Raw genomic sequence first — 25,593 nt, 5'->3', positions numbered from 1 at the left:
GCGGGGAAGCCACCTAGTGTTGTGTAGCGCCATCTTATCTAAGTTGGTGTTACAATTTTACTCATTTGTTGCCATACGTTTTTTCGAACTAATTTAGTTTCGCCTTTGAAAGATAAGTAGCGCCATGGTAAAGGGTTTATCTTTAAGTACATTTTAGTTGAACATGAATTGCAAAAGATGGCGCTTCGAAATATACAATTTACATGACGGAGCTCGTAGGCAGTTAGTCATCTGCTATGATAAATACTGCTATCATGGTTATTCAATATTAGGAGGTTGGATTACTAAAGCTTTTTAATGGCGCCCATAGATTGAACTTGCTTAAAAATCCCTACTCTTGTATAGTTATTGCCCGGGAGCGCCATCTATGTTACCTATTTATTAACTGGAGTAGAGATAATTTTAAATAAATAATTATACTGAAAATATTTAAGTCTTGAAAGTAAATACGTTTTATTAAATTATTTTCATAATTAATCAACTCCATAATTGATTTCCGAATTGGTTCAGCAGCTTCTATGTACCCGCGATAGACGGCGCTGTTGAGAATCTTGATGAACTACTGTCTCAACTAAATCGTAATCAAAGACTTACTTTGAAGGCACGCGCGATTTCTTTGTCCACTTTGACTTGTTCCTTTATCCTGCTGGGGTACTTGCTGATTTTGTACGTGAGCTCGGTAACTCTCCACTTGCTCCCTGAAATTACGCAAAGAATTGACTCACACACGTTTCTCAATGATTTACGCGCAAACAAAATAGTACGTGTGGCCTTGATGCTACATTTGCCAAGATTTGAAAATAAGAATTTTTAAATTAAACCGATTTAAAAATTACGTACAGTGAAACCAACAGTTAGCTTAACAATAATTGCAACAGATGGCGCGATCGAATTCTAAAATTTACATGTCATAGATTTTTTAATAGAGCGTTCTATAAAATTGGCCCAAAACCGGCCAAACTTTTCATACAGACTATAGAGCTAGTTCAGCAGGACTAACAACTTTTGTTATTCTTTGGTTTAAGATAATTCAGATTATGTCGTGTCTTTATATGCATATTTTAGAGACGTACATTTTAGAAGTTGTAGGAGGGACCCTAGGACTGGTGTTGAAGTATGTTTGGGGTTAAGAATATTTTCATGATCTAAGTTTATTTTTAAACCCGTGGATCTGGGACTAGTATTTTGCTTATTTGCCTTCATACATTTATTACAAGAATCGTTTAAAATAAGAAAAACGGCGCGGAAAGCCGGAAATTAGTGAAGCCTAGGCTAGCAACTACGCTACTCCTAAAAATCGACTGCTCTCAATTTCTTACGGGTTTACCAGATAAATATTTTTCTCTCACACGAAAATAGAGTGTTGTCGACTCATACGATTTTGAAAACTTGTAACGTCACAGCTGTAGTGTTAATAGTGGCCGCCATGACAGTTACCGTTTTTTATCAATAGGCAAATTACAATGGTGACGTCGCAGGGTTTCAGACGACAACACTCTATACGGCCAAAGCTTCACCTCTTTCGAGCTCAAAAGGGGGAAAGCACACCACACCGATTTTATAGAACGCTCTATAGTAATTTCCTGAAACATTTTATTTACATAGCATAAGCCTATCGACGATGATAAACTTAATTCCAAGTGCAGAAATAATAGGTGGTTAACGTATAAAGGTTGCTTTTCTTCAATTTTGAGCGACCGCAGCGCCCTCTCCCGAAACCTTAACTAACAACTACTAGGGTGCTCCGAATCTCGTCTGTAACCATGGGGACTCTGACGCCGCGTGAAGTAGTCCGTGCCAGCAGCGCGAGCTTTAGTATTAACTTAATGTGTCTTCGTTTTTGCGTATTCCGCCGAATGACTCTGCTGGTAGGGTATTAGTATTGATATAAAATTGTGTTGAGTTTGTAGTGGTAATAACCATTTTGGAGAATTAAAACGTATTTTCTAGTTAAGTGTGAATGTTATTCATCTGAATGTTTAATATTTATGACGCCAGTAATCCGATATCTGGTAAAACTTGTCGCGATGCGATAAAATTCGAAGTGTTCTCTATCTCGGTTAAGGGCAACGATTCTGTAAAAAAACTGATCACGAATTCTGTATACAAAATAAGCAAACACACTTTGCCAAATTCTTTTATTTTCTTAGATAAATAGTATTATCCTGAATTTATTTATTAATACTTGTGGTGAATGACTTAGTGAGACGAGTTTTAGCGTTGCTGCCAATCCCCCTCACGCTCCAACAGTAAGCCCCTTCCCCCTACAAGAAATCAAATCTCATTGGTTCCCTACAACTGACGTCATCCGACGGCATTGAAGTGCACGCGGGTGACGTCATTCCTTCGTCCCTCTCTTTTTACCATATGATGCCCGCGCATCCTCACAACATGGTCATTCTCCGTAAGTAAAAGTAAATACTTTTTTGGTGTTATATAGGAAATGCGATCTGACTAAATAGAAAAGTGAAAAGGGGATAATCAGAAACAGCTGATAATTCCGCTCGAATAATAAAGGAGGAATCGTTTATTCTCAAAATATGAACAAACAACTTTTCCTTTTTTATTTGTGCCCTTGAAATATATGACTTCCCGTTAACCACCCTTAAAAAATCCGATTTCCAATTGAATGGCGAGGTTTTGTGAAACAATCCAATTTTATTTCTTTGGAAATTAAAGTTTACCTAGTGTATATAGTGACATTGATTGAATTTTACCTACGGTATATATTTAGCAGCATTAATTTTAAAAAAAGGTCTTTTTTGTTTCATTTATAAAACGGTCAAGTTTAATTGTCTTAATCCGTGTTTTTATAGTTTAGAATTTAAGCGAAGGATTTGGTTGGTTTTATTCGTTCAAAGGAGAACAATGGAAATAATATTTTTTGTTTAAATTCACTGATTTTTGGCCTTGAATAATTTAAAATTTCGACTCGAAAACTTCCCTCTTCGCCATAAAGATAGACGTATAATTTATTCTTTATAGTCATACAGGTTGAATATAGATACCCCTACCTTGGTTTTTATTGACGTTAGCTAAAATTTTCTATGGGAAATATTTGGGGTTGTTACTATAGACAGCTCCCCAGCTCTCTAAATTGCCTCGAAAGTTTTATTAAAAATTATCCTATAGTTTGATTATGCGCGCCAGATCCATGTTTTTAAGTCAAAAGTTTCATGGGACTTTGAATTTATTTATGCGGCCGGTTAACAAATATTTTTAATACCCATTAACAAAAAATCCTTCAGTTGGTGTCCATCGCAGGGAAATGGCAAATACTCACCTTTCCTAGGTCATAACGTCGTCTGCTTCGTCGTCTTAAAGCTTAAGGAAAGATGGTGGAACAGACGACGTTGTGACGAAGGGAAAGTAAAGTTTCACAAGATGGAATTTTCACCACTGACTATTAGAATCGATTTATTTTACAGTCACGGTTACCATCTGTTTCTAAATATGTTGCACATAAGTCTGTCGTGCATTTTTAGGTGGACTTCAGACTGTAACTCATAAGGCCCAATAGCCGTTTTTATTTCTCGTTTTCATAGTCTACGAGAGTGGACGCCAAAATTATCGAGTTAGGCCTATTACAATTGTTTTGCGTCGACGTTAGCTGACTTTTTGAAAACCAGCCCTTATTTCTGGCCCTGCTTTAAAGGCCTAGGATTTCTTCTGTCTTTTTCCTTTAAGTTTTCTTCCCGCCGCGCAAATATCCTGGTGGTAGGCCAACGTGTTCTGCGGTTGGCCTACCACCAGGATATTTGCGCGGCGGGAAGTAAACTTAAAGGAAAACCGGCAGAAGAAATCCTAGGCCTTTAAGCCCAATCAGCAAGGACCAGATAAGCTTGCAAGTCCAGACCCACTGTATTAATACATCTTATTCAACGAGAGTCGACCCAAAATTATCCGATTAGGCCTAACACAATGTCTTCCGTTAACCCTCGCTGTCGCGTTATGCTTGTCATTTTGAAAACCAGCCCTTATTTCTGGCACCATTTTAAGCCCAAGCGGGAAAGACTCCATGAGTAATAACTTTCACGTCCAGGTCCTAGCGAATTGCTGGAGCGGTTTTATTGAAGCGTCAATTGGCGCGATATTACATTTACATTTTGAGGTATTACAGGCTTATTTATGTGCTTTTATACCCTAATATGGCGGCGTATTTTCACGCGCAAAATTAATTTTAAGATCCACCAATTGAACGGAATGTTTCAAGAAGTTTGACGTCACTTCCATTTCTTTTTCACGGTAGGATATGGTAGGAATATTTGATTAGTTAGCGGGTTTGAACCGTAAAAAAGAGCGCTTCAAAGTCAAACTACTTAATAGAAAAATTGCGCCAGCGTAATTATGAACGTGGGAAGAGGGTTTAAGAATACTCGGTCATATTTTACTCGGCCATTTTCACACGCATTAAAAAAAACTCTAACGTGATCTAGGAGTTACATTGTTCGAGTGTCTTAATCTACTAGCTAATATCGCATCTAGATTTTGCCAAGAAACAGGCGGTACTTGGAAATTGCGAGTGTTTTTTTTCCAAAACATTTCAAGGACTAGCTTCGAAAGATTTAAATTACCCGAAAAAAGGAATTGGATAGGCTTAGTCGCCCGACGTCATAAAAATTTTGAATTGACAACGAAATATTTTAAAATATTCGTCCCGAAAAAAAACCCGCTTAGAGCTTCTCAATACGTCTCATTGTCGAACAACAACGCGTAATACACAAAAGTAAATATTTGAAGAGCAAGAGTCATTAGGGACCTAATTGCGCAGCCCAAGAGCGCGGAGGATTGATGGTATCTCTCGCGAGACTAACAAACGATGGCATATCTGGTAGAAGGAACGCTTGAAATTCGTATAAATGCGAGAGTCAGTTTATAATAACGCGACACTCAAGTGCGACAGTTTCTTATCTTCAATGCGTTAAAGACTCACTCCGACGTTCGAATTCGGTGATCTCAGTCACACGTGCCACGACGTCATCCATGATTTTTCGCATAGAGAAAAAAACCCGCACAAAATGGCGGCCATAGCCAAAGCATAGCCAACTTTGACAATAGAGCAATAGCGGCCAACCCATTCGCCGAAATTCCATGAACAAGGATTTTCCCGCTAAAAACAATGCTATAAACTATCGGCATTCAGCGCCACGCTCGTTTTTATATTGGCTTCGATTCAAAAACTATTGTCAAAAAATAATTTTCCGCAAGGGGCGCTCGACGTCGAGAGATTTTTTTGTTCGTATGTTAACATAGAAACTTCAACGTGGCCAAAGCTACGAAGTGAAATTACTGCATATTACTAGTTTCCCGCGGGAGAGCCGAAAATGGGGCTGGAGAAATGCGACAGTGTAATACTGCCGGTAAATGGAAGAGGTGAAGCTCGATTTTGACCCAGTTCTTTCTAGTGTGGTACTTGAAATTTTCACTTCAGATTTAAGGCTGGTTTTTCACTAGGGCAAAAACGCCACAACGGTGAGAGTCGTCGCAAAAATATCACATTAGGCTTAACGGGAATTTTTCGCGTCGACGTTCACCATCGTGGCGTTTTTGCCATAATGAAAACCACTGGTTTTAAACCAGCCTTAAGTTATTACGACTAATACGCCCTCTTTGCTTCGTCGTGCATGCCGAATGGTAAGCCAGGCCGTGGTAATTTGTTTTTTCAGTATTGTTTCTTGGGTATGACGTCATGTCTACGTCACTCTATGCTTCTTTCTGATTGATTAGGCGTAATTTTTTTCTGTTGTCTTGTCTATTAAAAGATTTGTTATTTTTTATAGTAGTAGCTACGTAGGATTACCCTTTCTTGTGGTTATGTTTGTCCTGAGAATTTAATATCTTTAGTACTAGGATGGGATGGTTTGGGTTTGACAAACTCTTACACTTATGGAATATTATTTTAAACTTATGGTTAAACGAACTAAAAGCTAATTGGCACACTTTTAATTATAGACTGATGTTTTAATACTAGGAAAAATGAATATTTTCAAATATTCGCAAATGTACCATGAATGTTACACGTAAATTTTACATCACTTCACACGTAGCTCTCAGTAATCACTTCAACTAACTGACACCATTACGGGGAGTAATTATAAAATTATGATACAAGTATATCATAAGTCTATAATATTGTTTCTTAAGTTGGTCACTTTGGGGAATATTTTACTAAGAGCTAGTAATTAAGTGATGTCATCACAAGAAGAATATCTCCCCCTAGCGAGGCGCTGTCAAAGGCTACGTGTGACGCGTTTGCAAGCGGACGGAAAATGGCGACAAAGCCCGTAATACAGTCTGTCTTGGGAATAGCTCTCAGTAAAACTATTGCATGTGAAGAAGAGGAAGTGTCACACTTATAGTATAAGTGTAGGAAAAGGTATTTACCCTGCAGAGCGTAGCGCTTTCTCCTCCTGGCTGAGTCAGCGTGTCCAACTTTGTCCCGGACGCCACACCTGGGCGTGTTCATCATCTTCACTGTGTTGTCATCCAACGCTCCTAGCGGGGAAAAACAACAATATTAATAAGTGTTTGCGTTCTCTTAATTATCATTACAGTTACTTAGTTAAACCATGTTAGCCCCTTTTATGTTTTCCCGTATTACACCGTAAAGTGTCGCCCCCTATCGTTGCTACAGTGTGAATTATTTTAATTCTATCACCAGATTATTCAGTTTAACCGGCGAAGAAAATTACTAGTAACTCTTAAAAAAATACATAGTTTTGTTCAATAGAAAATATGTTTATTATAATTTATTATTGAAATTTGACTCTAAGCCTCGGCCATTAGACGGTGTAGGCGTTAAATTCGAGATACGTGGCAGAGATAGTAAATACTACTGCTGAGTATTTACTATTTCTGGACTAGTACTTGAATAGCTACCCCGTTGAATCTCAGATAAGTTAGAAGAAACCACCTATGGACTGTGAGAAGGATGATAAAATACGCGAAAAAGTATCATCCTTCTCACAGTCCATAGGTGGTTTCTTCTAACTTAACTTATCGTATATACTATTCTCCACCACACTCCCCCCCTTTCGGCTTTCCGTTGCTATACGCAACGCGTTTTGAAATTTTTAATGTTTAGGCTTAGTTTCTCTTTTCGATTTGATAGTCGCCAGCCAGATTTCCCGCACGGTACTGACGAGTTCCAAATAGAACGAAACCGGTCTACCGTTGGAATTTCTGGCTATTTTATTTATTTTTAATTTAGTGTATTACTCGAAGATCTATTTGATCCGAGTTTCGCGTTGCTCGAAGACCTATCGGTACGAGTTTCGCGTTGCTTGAAGACCTATCGGTACGAGTTATTAGTAAGTTTTTAATTTTCTTCAAATTTGTTTAGGTTTTAGCTATATTATCCCTTTTAATTTAGGAAGCTGTAGATAACGACATCTATCGTACCATAAAGGCTCTACAATAGAGCCACCTCTTGCATTAAATTTGCAGATTTAACCAAAGTGGGGCTCCATCTTGCTGGATTAAAATTTAAAAGCCAAATTTGGGGGAGACACACTGAAATTCCAGTGTCACACATTTTAAAATTAGAGTGTTGGAGACAAACAAATATTTCGAAACATGATGATTGTCACGTTCAGTTTTTAGTTGATTATTTCACGAAGTAATTAGGGCTCTTTTTTACAAATGTATTTCGTAGTTTCCGGAGTGTTTTCATAACTCAAAGGAAGTTTGGAATTCTTCTAATGTCATTCGTGCAGACACGGAATATGAAAACTTTAGAGGGACTCGCGGGTAGAGATATTTATGCTTGGGGATAATGACTATGTTGTGACGATGCGCGGTCACCATGGTCTAGTTTTACCCCATCACGAGAATCCAGAGACATACGTTTTAGGGAACCACTAAGGTACCGTGCCAATTTGATTGGCATCTGAAGGGAGGGCCATTCTGCCAGATATAAATAAATAAATAGGGTAAACTAAATTCAGTGTCTTTGAGAAGAACCGAGTCCCATTGAGGGCTTCTTGGTTCTTTCGTCTTTGAATTTCATATGGGCGGTGAAGGTGTTAATGGTTTCGATGAAATGATGAATAATTTAATTGAAGGTCGCCTTTGTTATAAGATCATTTTGATCGTACAATGATGATGGAACGGACTCGCCATTAATTGTTTTCTAACGGAGAAATTACTATTATTTGCCTTTTCCAAAATTCTAATTTCATCATTTATCCGAGATATTATATTCGCCGACTTCGTAAAATGACTCTTTCTTCGTTTATGGCAGAATAACGAAGTGCCGTAACCTTGAGATTTTAATTTCAAATAACTGACGTTAGGTGGGGTTAGCGCGCTCGTCTCGCTGTGACAAGACTCGGGTTCGATCCTAGCTTGAGTCAGTTGAGGGAGTTGAGTTTTCAAGTTATCTTCCCCACTGGTTAAAGGGCTTTTCTGATCCCCCTTTCCATTAAAACCATTTACGTTTTCAAATAAGGACCATCCCCCATGATGTTGATGCGCAAGACAGAATACTGCTACGAACTAAAGATATTAGGTCAAGATTGGCTGATTTAAACACCCCTAGCTTTGTGTCAGATCTTATTTTATTTTAACTGAATGAAAATGTAGAAGTAAACTTAAATTTAAAAGACTGCTATTTTATTTTTTAGTTACTAGGATACTTAAATAGAATTAGTTTATAAAAAGTAATTAAAATTACTACAGTTTAAGCTAGTTTATCAGAACAAAGGCTTAAACAACAACGTAAAATGTGGAGATGTAAAAGATCTGTCATACCTGTAGCGTTGATTCCCGCGAACCTCTGGAAGTCTTTGACAGCGTCTTGCATGGCTTCCTCGCTGATCATTGAGGCGGAAAACCCGTTGCTTTCGTTCATGTAACCGAACTTTTGTAAATACATCTGCCAATGAAAAAAGGAGAACATGGTCAATGTAGGGAACAATATTCGTTCTTTTCAATGTCACTAGTGTTATGCTCAACCCACCGGAAAGTAGAAAATTTACTTTTATCGTGTTTTTATTAATTTCATATCATCTTTAGTGTTCATTCTTTAGAGAATTACTGTATATTGTTAAGAAAAGTAATAGCGTAAGTAATAGAGTGTATTGTAAATACTCAAAATGTTTAAAGCGAAGACGATAATAACTTTTTATACTTTGATGCAAATATTGTGACGTTGTCGTTTACATACTGGTAGGTATTTATTTACCAATGAGGTATAGCAACGCTAAAAATCGCCTCAACATTAACCAAGCATGAATAAAAACATTCTTTTTAACTATAATAACCAAAAGCAGTCAGTATGCCAATAAGAAAGATAATTTTCTATTAGCTTGTCTGGAATCTAGTCACTTCTAGTGTTACGTCTATGGTGCCATTAAAGGATAGTATTAACTTCCATATTGATCAAGAGGTTTCACATTTCTGCTAGGGCAATTGGGGATAGTTACGTTAAATAATAATATTAATAATAATAATAATCAGCTAGGCTAATACCAAGGCACGGCTTTAGGCCTAAGTCATCAAGCGACTTTTAAAGCCATTAATTCAGGTCATAGCTAGTTTTAGCAGACGATCTTTCAGAGGTGGTAATGTTTTTTAAGATAATCTATAGTACTATGCAATTAGCAAGCAACAAAAGATTTTGTATTGTTCATATTTGCAATTGAAGTATGATACTTTCAAAGATAGGATGGCGATATCACAGAAGTATTCGATACCAGAATACTAAATTTTAAAAATTATAATTAAAATTCACTACAAGAAATAAACTTATAATTAATAGTGAGATTTACGCGTCGAAACGAAATTCTACAATTATGATAAAATATTTTAGGGTTTGGACCGTTCTCTAGCGCGACCTTCAACGAATAAAAAATAACTCTATTCAAGATGGCAATCAAACCAGCTTGGTGGAAAAACCTTCGAAACGTTTTCTTCCAAGACAAAATCTCAATAAAATAATTGTATTTATTATACAAGGGTTGTTCCGAGATTAATTAATCTCGAATTACGATTATTATAAGTCGAAGCATAAATTTAAGGAATTATTCTTCGCATTTACAAAGATCAAATAACGTTTATAACTAATTGTCAGGGATTGTACGCTTGTTAACGATCAGGTGTACTTGAATCTTCAATGTCATTATTCCAAAAGCGATTAAGAAAACAATAGAAAACTTCATAGCAGAGTATATTTCAAAAGTACAATAACCAATTAACAATACAATTATAAAATTATCAAGTATGCTTTTCAAGAACTTGTTTTTTTCCGTGTTTCGACCGCTATGAAAGTTTAAAATTTCAATTTTAAATCTTAACATTTATTCAATGTTTCTTGTACCTTGTAGGATGATTGTTCACTCTAATTATGTTAATTGTATAAACGCCAATGGTTAGCATAAATGGGAACTTTATACCGCCTTCATTTTATTTATTCCACGAACATTTCTGGGAAGTAATTTTTGGGCAGGTCTCACAGATTCAGCTGTTTTAAAATTTTCACCCCGCATTTTTGGTGGTCTCGGATTTGAAGGTTACACCACTGAATAAACACAGAAAAATCCAACATTTTTAGTCCAATTTAAAACCAATGTTATTTATTTTTTCTAGGCTAATACCCAAGGCAGCATCTTAGGTCCAAGTCATCTAGCGATTTTTAATGCAATTAATTCAGGTGGCCCGGTTACAACGCGTTCGAGGGTGGTGGAAAGTCCTTCATGCCACACGAGCCATTAGCTCCCTACACTCACTATTACCGCTATCGTCAACAAGTGTTTATGGAAGGGGAAACTGAACAACTCGGTGGAAAACCCCTTTAACCAGCGGGCAGAGAACTTGCAAACTCCACGCAGAAGGAGTTGTTTCGAGTTTTCTGCTAATTCAGTAATATTGTCTGAGCAAGCGCTATCTACTATTAAAAAAGAAACGCACAATATTTTATTTCCTTTAACAATTTCTGTACATTTTAAATACGAGCAGCTTTCGTTAAACTTCCATGGATGGCACTACAATAAACACTGAAGTGGTATATAGCCAATCCAAAAATAATAACTCAAAGAAGCTAACGTGAAAAATCAGTAAATTTTCAGATCCTTGTTAAAAAATAAAAAAATTGTGTGAAGTACGTGTAACGAAAATGACTTTACATAATCCCATATCAAAGTTTGCATAAACTCTTTATGAAACGGGAACTAGCCGACCGCACAAACAATATGATTTTATAAGTTTCGAATTTTCAAATAAAAAGTAATAAAAACAAAGACGATGCATATGATTTAAGAATTTTTAGAGTACCGGTAAATAACTTAACGTATAATCAAAACTGTCACATTTCTTCGTGAAATTACATTTGCATATAATTGGTTAACGGTGTTCACGTGGATTTCAGTTACTGGGTGCTTTCACTTAAATAAAAATTACTAGGCCCTATAATATCTATGATCGCCGCAGTGGAATTATACTCACAGATCCGCGAATCACCTTGGCAATTTTCAGCCCAAAAAATACCGGTATTTTGCTAGCCGCCCATATCATTACCACATTTTTGCCTCAAAGATTCGATTCTTCGAACGAGGAAAAATATCTATTTTATGACGAACGCGTATTAGAATTAAAAGCTACTAGTCCTTCTGAATAAATAACTTAAAAAAATAATATATAATTACAACTAAATGTAGTTGTAAACAATATATATAATCTATCGCTTAAAGGGTTAAATATACTTAGAAGTATATAATCTAACTCTTAGAAAAATTAATATAACAAAATATATAATATATACCTTGAGAGATTAATATAAGAAAATATATAATATATACCTTGAGAGATTAATATAACAAAATATATAATATATACCTTGAGAGATTAATATAACTATAGAAATATATAATCTATCTTTTAGAGAGATAAATATAACAAAGCATGTATAATATACAGGTTGTTTCAAAAGGTTATGCAAAAATTTTAAGGAGTTGTAGTCGGTGAGTTGAGAAGTATGCCGGTTTTTTTCTTATTTTCCTACGATGAGTTAAAAGAGCGCCAGAGAGCTTCAAAGTGTGGCCTACTAGCCCCTGGAAGTAGGCTGCAAATAAAACAAAACCAAGCAGCAGGGACTTAAAATACTGTTTAAGTTTACCTTTTTACGTTGGTTACCTCGATTTGTTTACAAAGTCTTTTTTTAATCATCACACGAACCCAAACCTTAATGTTCGAATTTCCCTGCTGTTTGGTTTTGCGCTTGTTGCAGCCTACTTCTAGGGGCTTTGAACTCATCGTAGGAAAATGGGGAAAAACAGGCATATTTCTCAACTCATCCCCTACAACTCCTTCGAATTTTTGCATACCCTTTTGAAACACCCTGTATACCTTGGAGATATTAATATAATTTTAAATAAATAATCTATACTTCATATAAATAAATATAAAACAATATATAAACCTCAGAGAGATAGAACCTTAGAGAAATACATATTTATAACTAGAAATATATAATTTATCTCTTAGAGAGATAAATATAACAAAACATAATACATTTAAACGTTATATTCTAGATGGATACTGTGGTATTAGGGGTTAGGTATAGTTATACTTGTAAGCGACTGATTTACAGCTGACAAATAATTTATTACCCCACTAAAATTATAAATAAGGAAAACGTTTCCTTGAAATGATACATGATTAATTATTATTTGCATAGGAAAAAAATTAAAATGATAAAATAATTATTTAAATTTGTTACTTGAAACAATATTGCAACATTGTTATTAAATATTTATGGCAAAAATGGAAGTTGAAAATAATTATTTTATTTACTAAGTTCTCGAAAAATAAATTCTAACTTTTACTTTAACTACTTAAACGAAATTAATTATCGGTTATTTCTCAAATTAACTGTAATATTTTTACTTTACTTTTGGTTTGTGTAGTTATTGATTATATATCGATGTGTTTGAAAATGCAATTTTTGAGATTCGTCTACATAAATTATGTGAATCCTATTTTTATAATTTAAATGAACACCGTGTAGACCCTTAGTATTTCATTTCAAAAACCAAATCGAAGTTGACGCAAAAAGATTCTACATTTTGATCTTAGTCGTGAAGCCGATTTTTAATAAATTATAAAAATATTTTATACAAATTTTATTATTTTATACAAAACGAAATATTATATGAACATCTCTATTTAAGATATTATGCTTTTATCTTAGACAAATGATGAAAACTATTATTAAATTTAAAAAATATTCTATACAAAGTTGTTTATTTTGTACCAAGCAAAATGTTTTATAAAAGTGCCCGTTTTTTATTTTAGGTTTTTTTAAAAGGGTTTGTTACAGCAAAAACTGTACAACAATGGAAGATATATCGCTATATTTCCAGCTTTTTGAAGCAATCCATAGCGTTGGGTATCACGTGAGGATATAAAACGCAAACGCGCGAGAAACGATTTTGAATTCACTTGTGTTTGGAGGCAGTTAAGATTGTTTCATAAGTGTATTCTAAAAAATGCGCCCACAAAAATAAAATAAACTTTGTTGATGTAAAAAGAGTCGCGGTGGTTCTATAGCTGCGGCCAATTAAGGCGAGCTGTTTCCGGTCGAGCGTGAAGGCGGCCTTGCTTGAAAGTGGGTTTGTGCTATTCTCGCACGCGCCCAACCCTACTCCCCCAAATAGAAGACTCTCAGAATTCATCTTACTTTTTAAAGCGCAAATTACGTATTATAAATTGTTGTGTACGTACTATACGGCGTAGCTAAAGGAAATTGTACAACTTTCTACAAACGTTGGGGTGACGTCAAAGTGATTTTGTTCGTAGGCCTTAGGCACTTTTCAAAATGCGCTCAAGTTTATTTATGATAATAATAAGCTAGGCGCGAGTCATCTAGCGACTTTTAATGAATTTAATTCAGGTGGCCGGGTTACAATGCGTAGGAGGGTGGTGGCAAGACCGTCACGCGGCCTAGAGGTCGGCGTTTGGATAAGAATTAATCACTTTATCTTCTTTTATCCACAACCGACGATTATCCGAAAAATAAAATTATATTTTGCATGTTAAATCTTTTTCTATGATCTATCCGTGGATAATATCTATAAATAAACAGTTAACATCAATTTTTATGGTTAATCGATATCTGTTTTGCCCACCTCTATGAATCATGCCTCGTGAGCCAACAGCTAACTTACACTCACTATGCCATTAATCGTAGCTCCTTCGTATTATCTGGACTTCTATCAGCGCCGCGTTACTGGCTAGGCATATTGGCGGATTTACTAGCGCCCGGGGCCGTAGTTTGAGCTTTATTAGGGCCCTCTTGACCATGCTCGAGCCTAGTCTCGGCCCCCTTTACATCTTTGGGAAATCGTGGGCCCTTAGGTTTAAGCCTACTCAGTCTATTGGTTAATCCGCCATTGACTAGGCAATATAGACAATAGGTCTTTCTATAAAGTAACATTGGCCTTATTGTTTTGTTGTTGCTGCTGCGTCACGGGTGACGTATCGATGACGTTTTACTACGAAAAGCCCGGGACATAAGGGAAAATTAGACGAGGCACCCTGTTTTTAAGCATAAAGTGAACTGAGCTTCTACGTATTTCGTGACGAATGAGCTACATAAAAACAAGTTCAGCAAGCGTTGGTTATTTTATAGAAAGGCCTATTGCCTAGGGTTCACACTTTAACAGACCAGGTTTTAAGGGTAGATTTCGTCACAGTTATTTTAGGAAAATAATAAAACAATTTGCCTAGAAAAAGAGTTTATACCAGAATCTAGTAAAAGCGAAATTTTGTTGTAAAGTGGGACACCTGTGTATTATAATCTTTGTACGGTTGGGTAGAAAAAATTATAAATAAGATTTCGAAAAATTGAACAACATTCCTAACATCGCAAATCAGTATTAGAGTGGTATTTATAAATATAATTAGATGTTTTTTAAATGATGAATTGCGTTCAGTATTTATTGAGGCACCAATTAGGGTAGTTTTTCCGATTGAAGATAGTTCTTATTAAAATTTGTAAAAAAGTACATTGATAATTTATGATACTAGATGGCGCGTTAGTCACTGCGCATACGGTATTACTGAAGTGGCGTATCGCTGCACCTTGCCTAAATTTAGACTTGATATTAAATAGGAAAATTTAAATATTTCATAATCGACTTTATCGAATGAAATCCTGTCACACGAATTGGAAACCACAAATTTATGATTCATAAACAAATCAGAACTCATCTTATTTGACGTCAGATTTACGTCAAGAGTGATTAGCTATAAAAAATGCAGTTTCCTTATAAATAACGCAAGGCCTACCACTCGCGAAAAATCAAGACTTAAAAGGTGACCTAACAAGTTCTTGTAAAGACCGTGTCTGTTTCGGGAATACGATATACTATAAGCGTATAAGTAATTGCCTAAGTGCGACATCTAGTCATAATTGTTGATAGCTATATAGGACGTATTCAAGTAAAATTTAGACAAAATGGTGGCCATATTGTTATAAGATAGGTTGTTATGGGTGAGGAAGTCACTAGTAAATACCCATTAGGATTGACGTAGAACCGAGGGGTAAGACACTTTGCGAACTCGGTGTACACTGCCGTACCTTTGACAGTGCTAAATGGAACTCGCGAACTCTGGAAAATACGTACCTTTAACAGTGCTAAATGCACGAACTCGGTGTACAGATTATCCGGGACTGTCTTACCCCTCGCGTAGAACTGACGTAATACCCAAAAAGATAAGCACTTATATTCTAGAAATAGGGGTACGTTCAGTAACGCTCATCAAAAACATCGCTGAGTAATCGATGCCAACATTTTGTTACTGTACGATTTTTCACGTTTCCGATTTGACGTCACGATAGGCATCCGATGCTCATCAAAAAAACCATCTCGGCGAGAAGGTTTTTTTGATGACTTGACGTCAAACGCGTCGGTGTTAACATTTATAGCCGCCATCTTTAAAAACAGCGCTGACTAAAATAACACCGTTCAGTAACTTCCTACGTCACTATGACGATGAGCGGTCATCAAGCAAACATCAAGTAAAAACCGATTTTTCCCAGATTCGCGTTACTGAACGTACCCAGGGACTTGGAATCATGACGTCATTCCGAATCCTCAGCTATGGCCGCCATGCTGGTATGCTTTTGTTCCAATTGGAAAAAGCATGGGTGACGTATTATCTACGTCACGCTACCAACACGCTGAAGATAGTGATACACTTATTTGAAACGTAGTTATAAACTTATAATAACACGCACCCTGATCTGAATTGGACCAGAAAAGGAATTTTGTCGCGCTCAATCTGTTAATTTCGAGCTGACACACTTTCGCGAAATATAATGATAAACTTATGTTGCTACGTGAAACTGCAGACGCGTGTAGTACCTCTACGCGTAGCTAGAAACAATTTTTTTAAGTATTAAATTTAATATTAGAGAAAAACCTTCTTAGTGGGTAAATTGCATTCCTGTAAAGAGTTCAAGAGCGGCACACTTTCCTCATTCAATGAGATAATACGCCACCAAAACTCGTTTTCTTTCTCGGCTGGGTTTCGTCACTTTTATTTTTAAAGGCCACCCCGAGACTTCAGCAAGAATTCATTTCGTTCTACCTACGGAGAATGATTATATTTTTAGACAAACCACTGCCTTCATAGTCTAGTTTTTCTGCTGGTACGTCAGCCGCGTTTGGTTCAATCGCGCTGAAAGACGTCAGTTCGGCTGCCCCATGGCAAAACCTTATAACCAACAAATTTTTGAAAAATTCGATTTTAACGCATCAATATTACTAAGTCATGTACTGTAAAAGTTTCAGGTGAAAGTCACGAATATTTAACTATTTATGACTTAAGAAGTGGTTTTGGATTTTATAATTTTCGCATTAAAAACCACGTTAAAATCTTATAACTTAGGTTTTGAAAAAGTAAAATATCTCAAAATTACGTTCGTGTTGGTTAAAAGGTTTTGCCATGGGACAGCCGAGTTGTAGGGAACCAATAAGAGACCAGGCTGGTTTCTTTTGTTTCGGGGGAGGGAACTTACTCTTAGAACGTGAGATTAATTAGTAGACACGCTTGAAATCGGACCCAAGGATAAATAAATACATTTTTGATTTCACCATTTTCACAGTATTTTATCGTGTTAAAAATTCTTAGTATCTTCTTTTGTTGTTGTATTCTTTTAGTTTTATTGTAACGTGTAATCGAGAATGAATTTGCTATTCGCTACTTGAGAGCAAAAGTCAAGTAAGTCGAGATACGTGACTATTGAAAGAAATTCAAAATAAGAATCCTTGTGTGTTTTTAAATTAAGGTGACTCAGTACAAAATTTTCAATATATATTTTCACTCTATTTTTATCAATTTTCATTATTAGATTATCATTGTTATTATGCTAGATTTCGAACTTTAAACTGGTTTTTCTCAAATAGGGGTTTTCAGACTTGCTTGACTCTTGCTCTAAGGTAGCGCATTGTTGAAGTCGGAAGCCATTAAAACGATGATTCAACGCTCAGTTCCGATAATTTGTTATCGATATGGACACTTATCGGGTAAGTGTTATATAAAAAGTCATCGTATTACTCACAGGAAGTGTTTAAATAGAATATCCAAGTACGAATTAACAGATTCGATGAGTTTTTCATTGAGTCACACACATTAAATAAAATAATCTACTTGTACTATAAAATATCGGGATAGTCCCGATCGAGTAATGTTCTTGGAATTTTTTCAGATGAAATTGTTGGTGGGAGCAAAATACTACTGATACCATAAAACCCCTACGATTTGGGGGCTACTTTGAAATATTTGGAAGGAAAATATTTATATCTTCAGAAATATTTGTGATAAAAATACGAGGTTTTCGCCACATTTATGACAATTCACCCGAAAATTTAAATCACTCCTTAAAACAAAAACCACGTAACTCTCGTTATTGCTTTTAAACGCGTAGTCATCCCTTTTATCATAAGTATATAATATATATAAGTGAGAAGTGTATATCTATTGTCTAGGGATATTTCATATTTGTTTAAAACATTTTTACAATTAAATAATTTTAATAATGGCACTAGAATGGCGTATTTTGCGACCAACATTGGTTTCTTTAGAAACGTATTTTTGCTAAAACCGCAACAGCCTATGAAGGAACATGTTTCTCACGAGTAAAATAGACCACTCTATAAAATCCAAGCAAAGACTTTAAAGCTATTGCTGTAGGACTTGGCAACTTTCATTATTCTTTGGTTTTAAGAATTTGGTTTATTCGGGCTTGACATAATACATTTATTTAGTTAAATTTTATATGGATCAGTCAACCAGTGTTGCGTAATTGTCAGAAAAAAAAGATAATAAAGAGCCGCCCTGGTTCGTGAAAAATCGGGCCAAACCTTCTCTATGTACAAAAGTAAATAACCACGTAAGTAGAATTTTCCCTCGAGAGAGATTTTTTACCAAAAAAATATTATCCTCGAACACGGTTGCAGTGATGAAATTGACGGTCGGTCGTAAGAGTTTCCCTCGTATTTATTAATTCATACATTTTCCGGAATATTCAATGAAAAATGTCGATGAAGTATTCCGGTGTTGAGAACTCTAATATGACTAATTTGTTCGTGGGTCGATAGAGGTGATGAGATATTTCTACTATGTCGTCATTTTGGTTTGTAAGTTGTAAATTTTCGTGAGAGTTAAAACTAATAGCTATTGAATTTCATCGAGTGAGAAGCAACGGAACCAAATTATTAATGTGACCGAGGCTTGGATTCAAATACTTCAATCGGATAATTTTGCTACATATCCGTTTGTGTATTAATATATATAAACCATTAATTAAGTTTTAAATAAAATAAATGAAAAAGAGTTACACAATTAAAAAAGAACTAAATGATAATATTCACGTTAAATACCTTTATTAACAGAAATGATTGATATTAATATTAATATAAATGGTCTAAAGCTGTTGTCAAAGATTTCTTAACTGGTTTAAAAAATGTAACGAACCTTTCAGTAACTAATTTGCATATTTTTGGAGTTTGTGGTGTAAGTGTTATTATTAGTGTTATTTCAAAAGGCCAAAAATGACAGGAGTTTCTCTAACGTAATGGGCAACAAGCCAAGAGTGCAGACTTCCTTCTGGGAAAAGCTCTGCATCGAAACACTGTGTTTTTTATGTTATTATTTCCAATCTTTTTTACGAAAAACATTCACGAAATATGTCTGCTAATTTTATAACAACGAAATAGCTTTCTTCGAGGATAGCTTTCTTAATCACTGTAAACGTTTTAATAACAGATTTGGTACGATTAAAATAAAGAAATTTTGAGAAAGCAAATTGAATTAAGTTTATTATTAAACCGGAAAAGACCTATTTCTCGTCCAGTTTTAAATATTATTTACCAATTTATTCCCCAGAAATCATTTTCATTTTAAATGGTAAATTTAATTTATCAAGAATTCAGATGTTTTCATGATTCTTTGAGATATATTAAATAGATCAAATTAATTCTTGACTTCACGTCAAATTCAATATACCAAGACAATTAATAACATTAAAAAAATATTTGACAAGGATCATTTCCCGAGAATCGAGATGTTCTAATGACAAATTTATAAAATTAATTATTGACATTGAATTTACATTAGATGTTTCGTCAATCGTTAGAATAATTTACGTCATTACTTATCATTTTAATAATTTAAGTTAACTTTAATAATTTAAATTACAAAATTGTAAAACAAAATTAAAACTAATAATTTTGGTTAATTAAATAAAATTGTAAAAAAGTTAAAACTAATAATTTTGGTTAATTAAATAAAATTGTAAAAAAGTTAAAACTAATAATTTTGGTTAATTCAAGGTAGTTTTAAAATGTATCTTTACTAAATAGAAAAAATTTGCAAATATGGAAATAATTATGACGTCATCGAGACGTATTATAGTATTTTAAATTTCAGAAATTATTTAGCTTAATTTATCTTGGCATCAACGTTGCCAGACCTACGATAATTATAGCAAACATTTCGGAAAAAATTGCATCCATTAAAATTGCTTTTAATATCGATTTTTTTAATAGTCTTAACATCATTTTAGCTGTATTAAAATTTTAGATTGGTCATATATGTAACTTCGACACATCAATAATCCATAAAAATAATAAAATTTACCAAACGTACGATTTTATTTATCAGAAATCGATTATTTTCTGGCTTTGGTATTATAATTTTTTTTCTTCAAAATATGCCACGCTGCCGGGCATATAAATCTTTTCAAATTGTCAACAAAATTAATATTTTTTTCATAAAAGACTGCTACTAAATTTGTAAAAAAATAAAATAAAAAATCTATGTAGTAGTATATATTTATATAAATATACACCCGGATCAAAATTTTTAAATTTGTGAACTTGTCAATAACAAATTATTACTGGAATTTTTTTCATTGAAATATCAAATGACATTGAGAGGAATAAGGCAAAAGATATCTAGTTCACGTTAATAATAGGTTCAGAGCAGTCTACCCAGCGCTTCGTTTAACGTACACTCTTTATACATACGACGCGATAGTTGATATATAGGCTTACGGGAAACACATTATTGTCAAACTTCCGTCGCTCAGACAATAACGGGTCATGTTTACAAAAGATAAACATAGAGGTATGGATTCCCGCTTGCTATCATACACTCGTGTCTCTCCAGACGAAATGTAAAGCAAGTTACCCTAAGGCTAAAGATAGTCCGGCACTTCAGTCATCTGAAACTGAATATTTTGCGAGAAAAGCACATAATAATATTTTAATATTAATTTCTTTACTTTAATATTACCTTAGTTCTGAATTTAATTAATTTAATATTACCTGAATTCTGAATTTAATTAATTTAATATTACCTTGATTCTGAATTTCATTAATTTAATATTATTTTAATTCTGAATTTATTTAATTTAATTTTACCTTAATTCTGGATTTAATTAATTTAATATTATTTTAATTCTGAATTTATTTAATTTAATTTTACCTTAATTCTGGATTTAATTAATTTAATATTACCTTAATTCTGAATTTAATTAATTTAATATTACACTTTAATTAATAGATTAGTACAGGTCCTAATTCTTAATTTAATTAATGGATTAGTACAGGTCCTAATTATTCATTTAATTAATGGATTATATATCTCTCTATATACCCTGGGAGTTAGTTTGCAGATATCCAAGGGCTGCTCTATCTTTGTCAACGGTGCCAACCAAAAAAACAAAATTTATTAAATTTGTCATTTTATCATAATATAGCTCCTGCATTATCTTTGATGCACCAGACTTAAAAAAGCTAAATCGAGGTCGTCCAGTTTATTACATATCCCACAGATATGAGTCGCTCGGAAATTCTCGGAAAATAGCTTCACTCCTTTTCCCCCATTTTGAAGAAAACGCGCCGGAAACAACAAGCCCACAGATTTCACATTTTTGAGGTCAGGGGAAGGGGAAATTAACAGACAAAGGTTGTTTTTAGAATATCTTGACTCCCAAGAAATCATGGGTACGTTTGAAACAGTGTGGGGGTTTTTACTACTAAGAGCCACTAGTTTTATATACTCGGTTGCCACCACTGAAAAAGGGGTTACATTTCTTAGTTGAATTTGGGCAGATTTCTCACTTATTTTGCAGAATTTTTAACTGGGCTATAGTTTGAAGCTTCTGATTGTCATTTTATATCTGTTACTGTTGTAGGGTGATTTTAGTTCGTTGGCGGAAAATAGATACTACACTTTAATCTTAGTCAAACGAAGAAGCTTATTAAATTTCGATAAAGAACTATATTATTCAAAGTAATCTACTTTGATGATGTGAAAAAAACTTCTTTTTAATATGAATCAATACAAGAAGAAGCTTATTATTTATTTCGAAAAAATATTTATACAAATCTCTTTTATATTAAACAAAATATTTCAAAGGACTATCTAGATATAAATGTTTTATTGGTTTCGAGTTCGCTAGAAGTAACGTGTTATTTAAAACCGATTTCTCAATTAGAGATTTCCCTTTCTAAGGTTGCAACTGAGTATTAAATTTCGTGGCCTTGAATCGAAGGTTAATCGGAATTTTCATGGTGAAAATTCGATTGAAAGTGTAAAAAAGGGGTGTTTAAATTGCCTAATCAAGGCGCGCCCAAAGAAAAACCACTACCGGTCTAAAGTTTACGACTATTACTAATCGCGTTGTGTCATAAGAAAGTTCAACGTACAGCGGTTTTTGAGCGAGTTAAAAATTCCCAGAATCTGTTTTGTAGAACACTAGGCACTACAGAAATAAAGGGACTTACAAATATTTATTCAGACAAAAAAACGTTTGAAGTTTTACTTCTATCGTGAAGCGCACTAACTCATTAGCATCCGATTTGTAGTCAGGGCGGATAGTGAAAGTTAGTTTTTAAGGGTTTTTCCCCTTAGGTTTTTCCTGTATAGAGAAACCGTTTTCAAAGATTCTACAGAAAACTCAACTGCTTTATAGAATTATTTATGCTCACTTGATTTACCTAAATGTAAGGCCTATTCTGGAAGTCGAACTTTTTAGTTATGAATTGTTTGTCAACTTGATTTACCTAAATGTAAGGCCTATTCTGGAAGTTGAACTTTTTTGTTTTGAATTGTTTCTCAACTTGATTTACTTAAATGTAAGGCCTATTTTTGTTATATAACTCTTTATGACAACTTGATTTAGTAAGATCTAATAATTCCTAGTAACAGTTATTATTTCTAGATTCAAATTAATATTTTTGCGAAAACAGTTGTCTAGTATACTAGATCTAATAATTCCGATAGCTATGAGTTCTTGATTCAAATTATATTGACCAAACATATTTACGTCCTATGCTAGATCCAACCATTCCTAGTAACAGTTATGATTTCTCGATAAGTGATATAAATTCCTCTACACTTTTCAGTCTACTCACGTTTTATCATGTGAATAGAAATTGAATTGCTTGGGACATCAACATCTCATTTATAATTTTGCAATTTGGTTCAACAAGTATTAACCCAAAATCAACTACTTAAAAATTGCCTTTAATGTGCAAATCAATATTTGATTAAATTTGTGTTGAACTAATTAGTTGACCATTGAAAATCGGGTGAATGTTTCAACGTTTTAATTCGTCGTGACAAAACTACAGTTTAATGAAACAGAAGTGGCCATAGAAGTTAAGACCGTTTTTCACGAAGAAAAAAAAGCTACGACGGCGAGCGTCGATGCAAAAACTATTGTATTAGGCCTAACGGTGATTTTTTGCTCCAACGTTCGCGGTCGTGACATTTTTGCCCCGGTGAAAACCAGCCCTTAGACAAATGAAATGTTTAGTCCTTTTGCATTCACCGACTAAAAATGAATTAAGGACGTTGGGATTTAGCCAAGGATCCAAGATTAGACGATTTTCATGACGAATTTATATCTGGTTTGGTTTCTTCCAATAACCAAATCGGAGCTAACAACACTTTGTTATTATGTTGCGAAGTGACAGTAGAAATAAACGATTAACTAATGCGTTCGGAAACCTGGCCAATTGACATCGTCTTTCCTCAATGACAATCTTTTATAGAATCAAGGAAATCACGTTGATTTTATTATGTTAGAATTGGAGGACTTTAAAAATTAATTTCTTGGAAGCAGTTAAGCCTTTTCTAATTTTTTCCTATAAATTTATTGTTTTAAACTTTTAATATAAATTATAAACATAATTTTAAGACCATTGAAAATTAAGATTTTTAATAGCAAAGGAATTTTCTTTAAAGAAACCCACTTTTACAAAATGTTTCTATAAATTTACCCTAATTACTATATACTAGAGGTATTAATGGCTTTAAAAGTCGCTTGATGACTTAGGTCTAAGCTGGTGCCTTGGGTATTAGCCTAGCTGATTATTATTTTTATTATTATTATTCTCATTTTTCTTGAGTCATTGACAAAAACGTAGAAATGTTTTATAGAAATAGTTATAGAGTTATATAGACTTTTTTGAAAGGACCTTAACAATAGAATTTTATTATTTCTTAATTTTCCCCAATTGAAATTAAAATCAAATGATGTTAAAATTATCCATGTTATTCATAGATTATTTTAAAGTTAATATTAATATTGATGAATACATATTAAAATATGTATTTTATTGATATATAATGATATAAGTGATATAATATTGCTATATATTATAATACACATATAATAATATATAAGAGAAGATATTACATATATTAAAATATAAAAATGAATTTTAATTTAATTTTAGTGGTTCCTTTAAACGAATCGACTTTTAAAACAACATTTAATCGTGTCAGAAAGACCGTGAGGACCCAGCATTTCTTGAAAACAATATCCAGGGACATTTAATTTCCAGTATTACTCGGAATGTGGATAAAAGAATCTGTACTCACCATGGCTTGAATCTGTGACCTATCAGCGGAGACAGTCTTGGACGTTGCGACGATGAATATCACCACAAAACACGCCAAAGACATGTTCACAACCATCTTCGCTGTCATAGTTAATGGTAATAATTTCATAATTTCAAACAGTTTATATTAAAATAAACAAATAATACTAAATGGTGAGAATACTGATCGCGATTTTGGAGAAACGCGTTTCGCACCCAGAGAGATTGCGTTTCGTCCTCAACGCGAGAGAGACACTGATTCGATGGGAAAGGATTAAACGCGACTTTGAAAAGAGAGTTGTTTCCGAATGGTTGAATTCCTTTATATAAACTCCCGCGCGTATGTATTATATATTAAGGTATATTATTGGTGGGGGGAAAGGGGAAAGGAAGTCCGTTTCGTGTGCCGCGGAAGGGTGTAGACTGGATGGAGGGGGCCAGGCCAGCCGAGGTGCCGGTTTTCGAAGAGACCGCTGGCCTCGGGCGCGTTGACTCACTGCCAACGCAGTAGGAAAACCTCTTTCCATCCGCACGTGAACGACAGAATTTGCTCCTATCGACAGTCGGAAATGAATTGACGTTCGAAAAGCGGAATTTTATCCGGATTTTCTACGTATTAAAGGATTCCGAATATTTGCCGACGATTGCATTTTTTTTCGCGTCGAATCGGGTTCCTTAATCGTAAATACGTAACGGCTGGTCATTAATGGAAGACCTAATTAAATTGGACGTGGGTTTTAAAACTACGTTAATTTATTAACATGTCACGAGAAAGTGTATAAGATATTTCGTAGAGAAAGCTTAATTTTAACAGACGTTTATAGGGGCGAGGTATCTCATCTAATCTGGTAAAATGAAATTACCAGTTACAAAGGTTCTAAGCCACCTGTACTCATAGAAATGAGTACACTCGGAAGTATCTAATACACTTCTTTGCCATATTAGTGTCCCAGCTAGGATGGTAAAATGAAATTACCAGTTACAAAGGTTATTAACCACTTGTAATCATAGAAATAAGTACACTCGGAAGTATCTAATACACTTCTTTACCAGATTAGTGTCCCAGCTAGGATGGTACAATGAAATTACCAAGTACAACAGGTTTTTAACCATCTGTACTCATAGAAATGATACTACACTCAGAAGTATCTAATACACTTCTTTACCAGAATTAGTTCTCCAGCTAGGATGGTAA

The 25,593-nt window shown here is 34.3% G+C and overlaps 1 protein-coding gene across 1 annotated transcript in view; it reads right to left on the bottom strand.

Annotated features, from left to right (window-relative positions):
* Mmp1 (Matrix metalloproteinase 1) overlaps positions 1-24,693 on the bottom strand; it is a 32,632-nt gene extending 7,939 nt beyond the window's left edge. The window contains exons 1-4 of the mRNA XM_090167908.1: positions 24,400-24,693; positions 8,752-8,875; positions 6,385-6,495; positions 595-698 (exon numbers count right to left, since the gene is read on the bottom strand). Coding sequence (XP_090024034.1) covers positions 595-698; positions 6,385-6,495; positions 8,752-8,875; positions 24,400-24,528 — 468 coding nt within the window. The 5' untranslated portion in view covers positions 24,529-24,693. The remainder of the gene's footprint in view (positions 1-594; positions 699-6,384; positions 6,496-8,751; positions 8,876-24,399) is intronic.
* Positions 24,694-25,593: the final 900 nt, after the last annotated feature.

The sequence above is a fragment of the Leiobunum rupestre genome, chromosome 3 (assembly GCF_980474605.1).
Source record: "Leiobunum rupestre chromosome 3, qqLeiRupe1.1.hap1, whole genome shotgun sequence".
Classification (NCBI taxonomy): domain Eukaryota; kingdom Metazoa; phylum Arthropoda; class Arachnida; order Opiliones; family Sclerosomatidae; genus Leiobunum; species Leiobunum rupestre.
The sequence above is the reverse complement of the archived record's forward strand: the minus strand, read 5'-3'. Positions and strand labels throughout refer to the sequence as shown.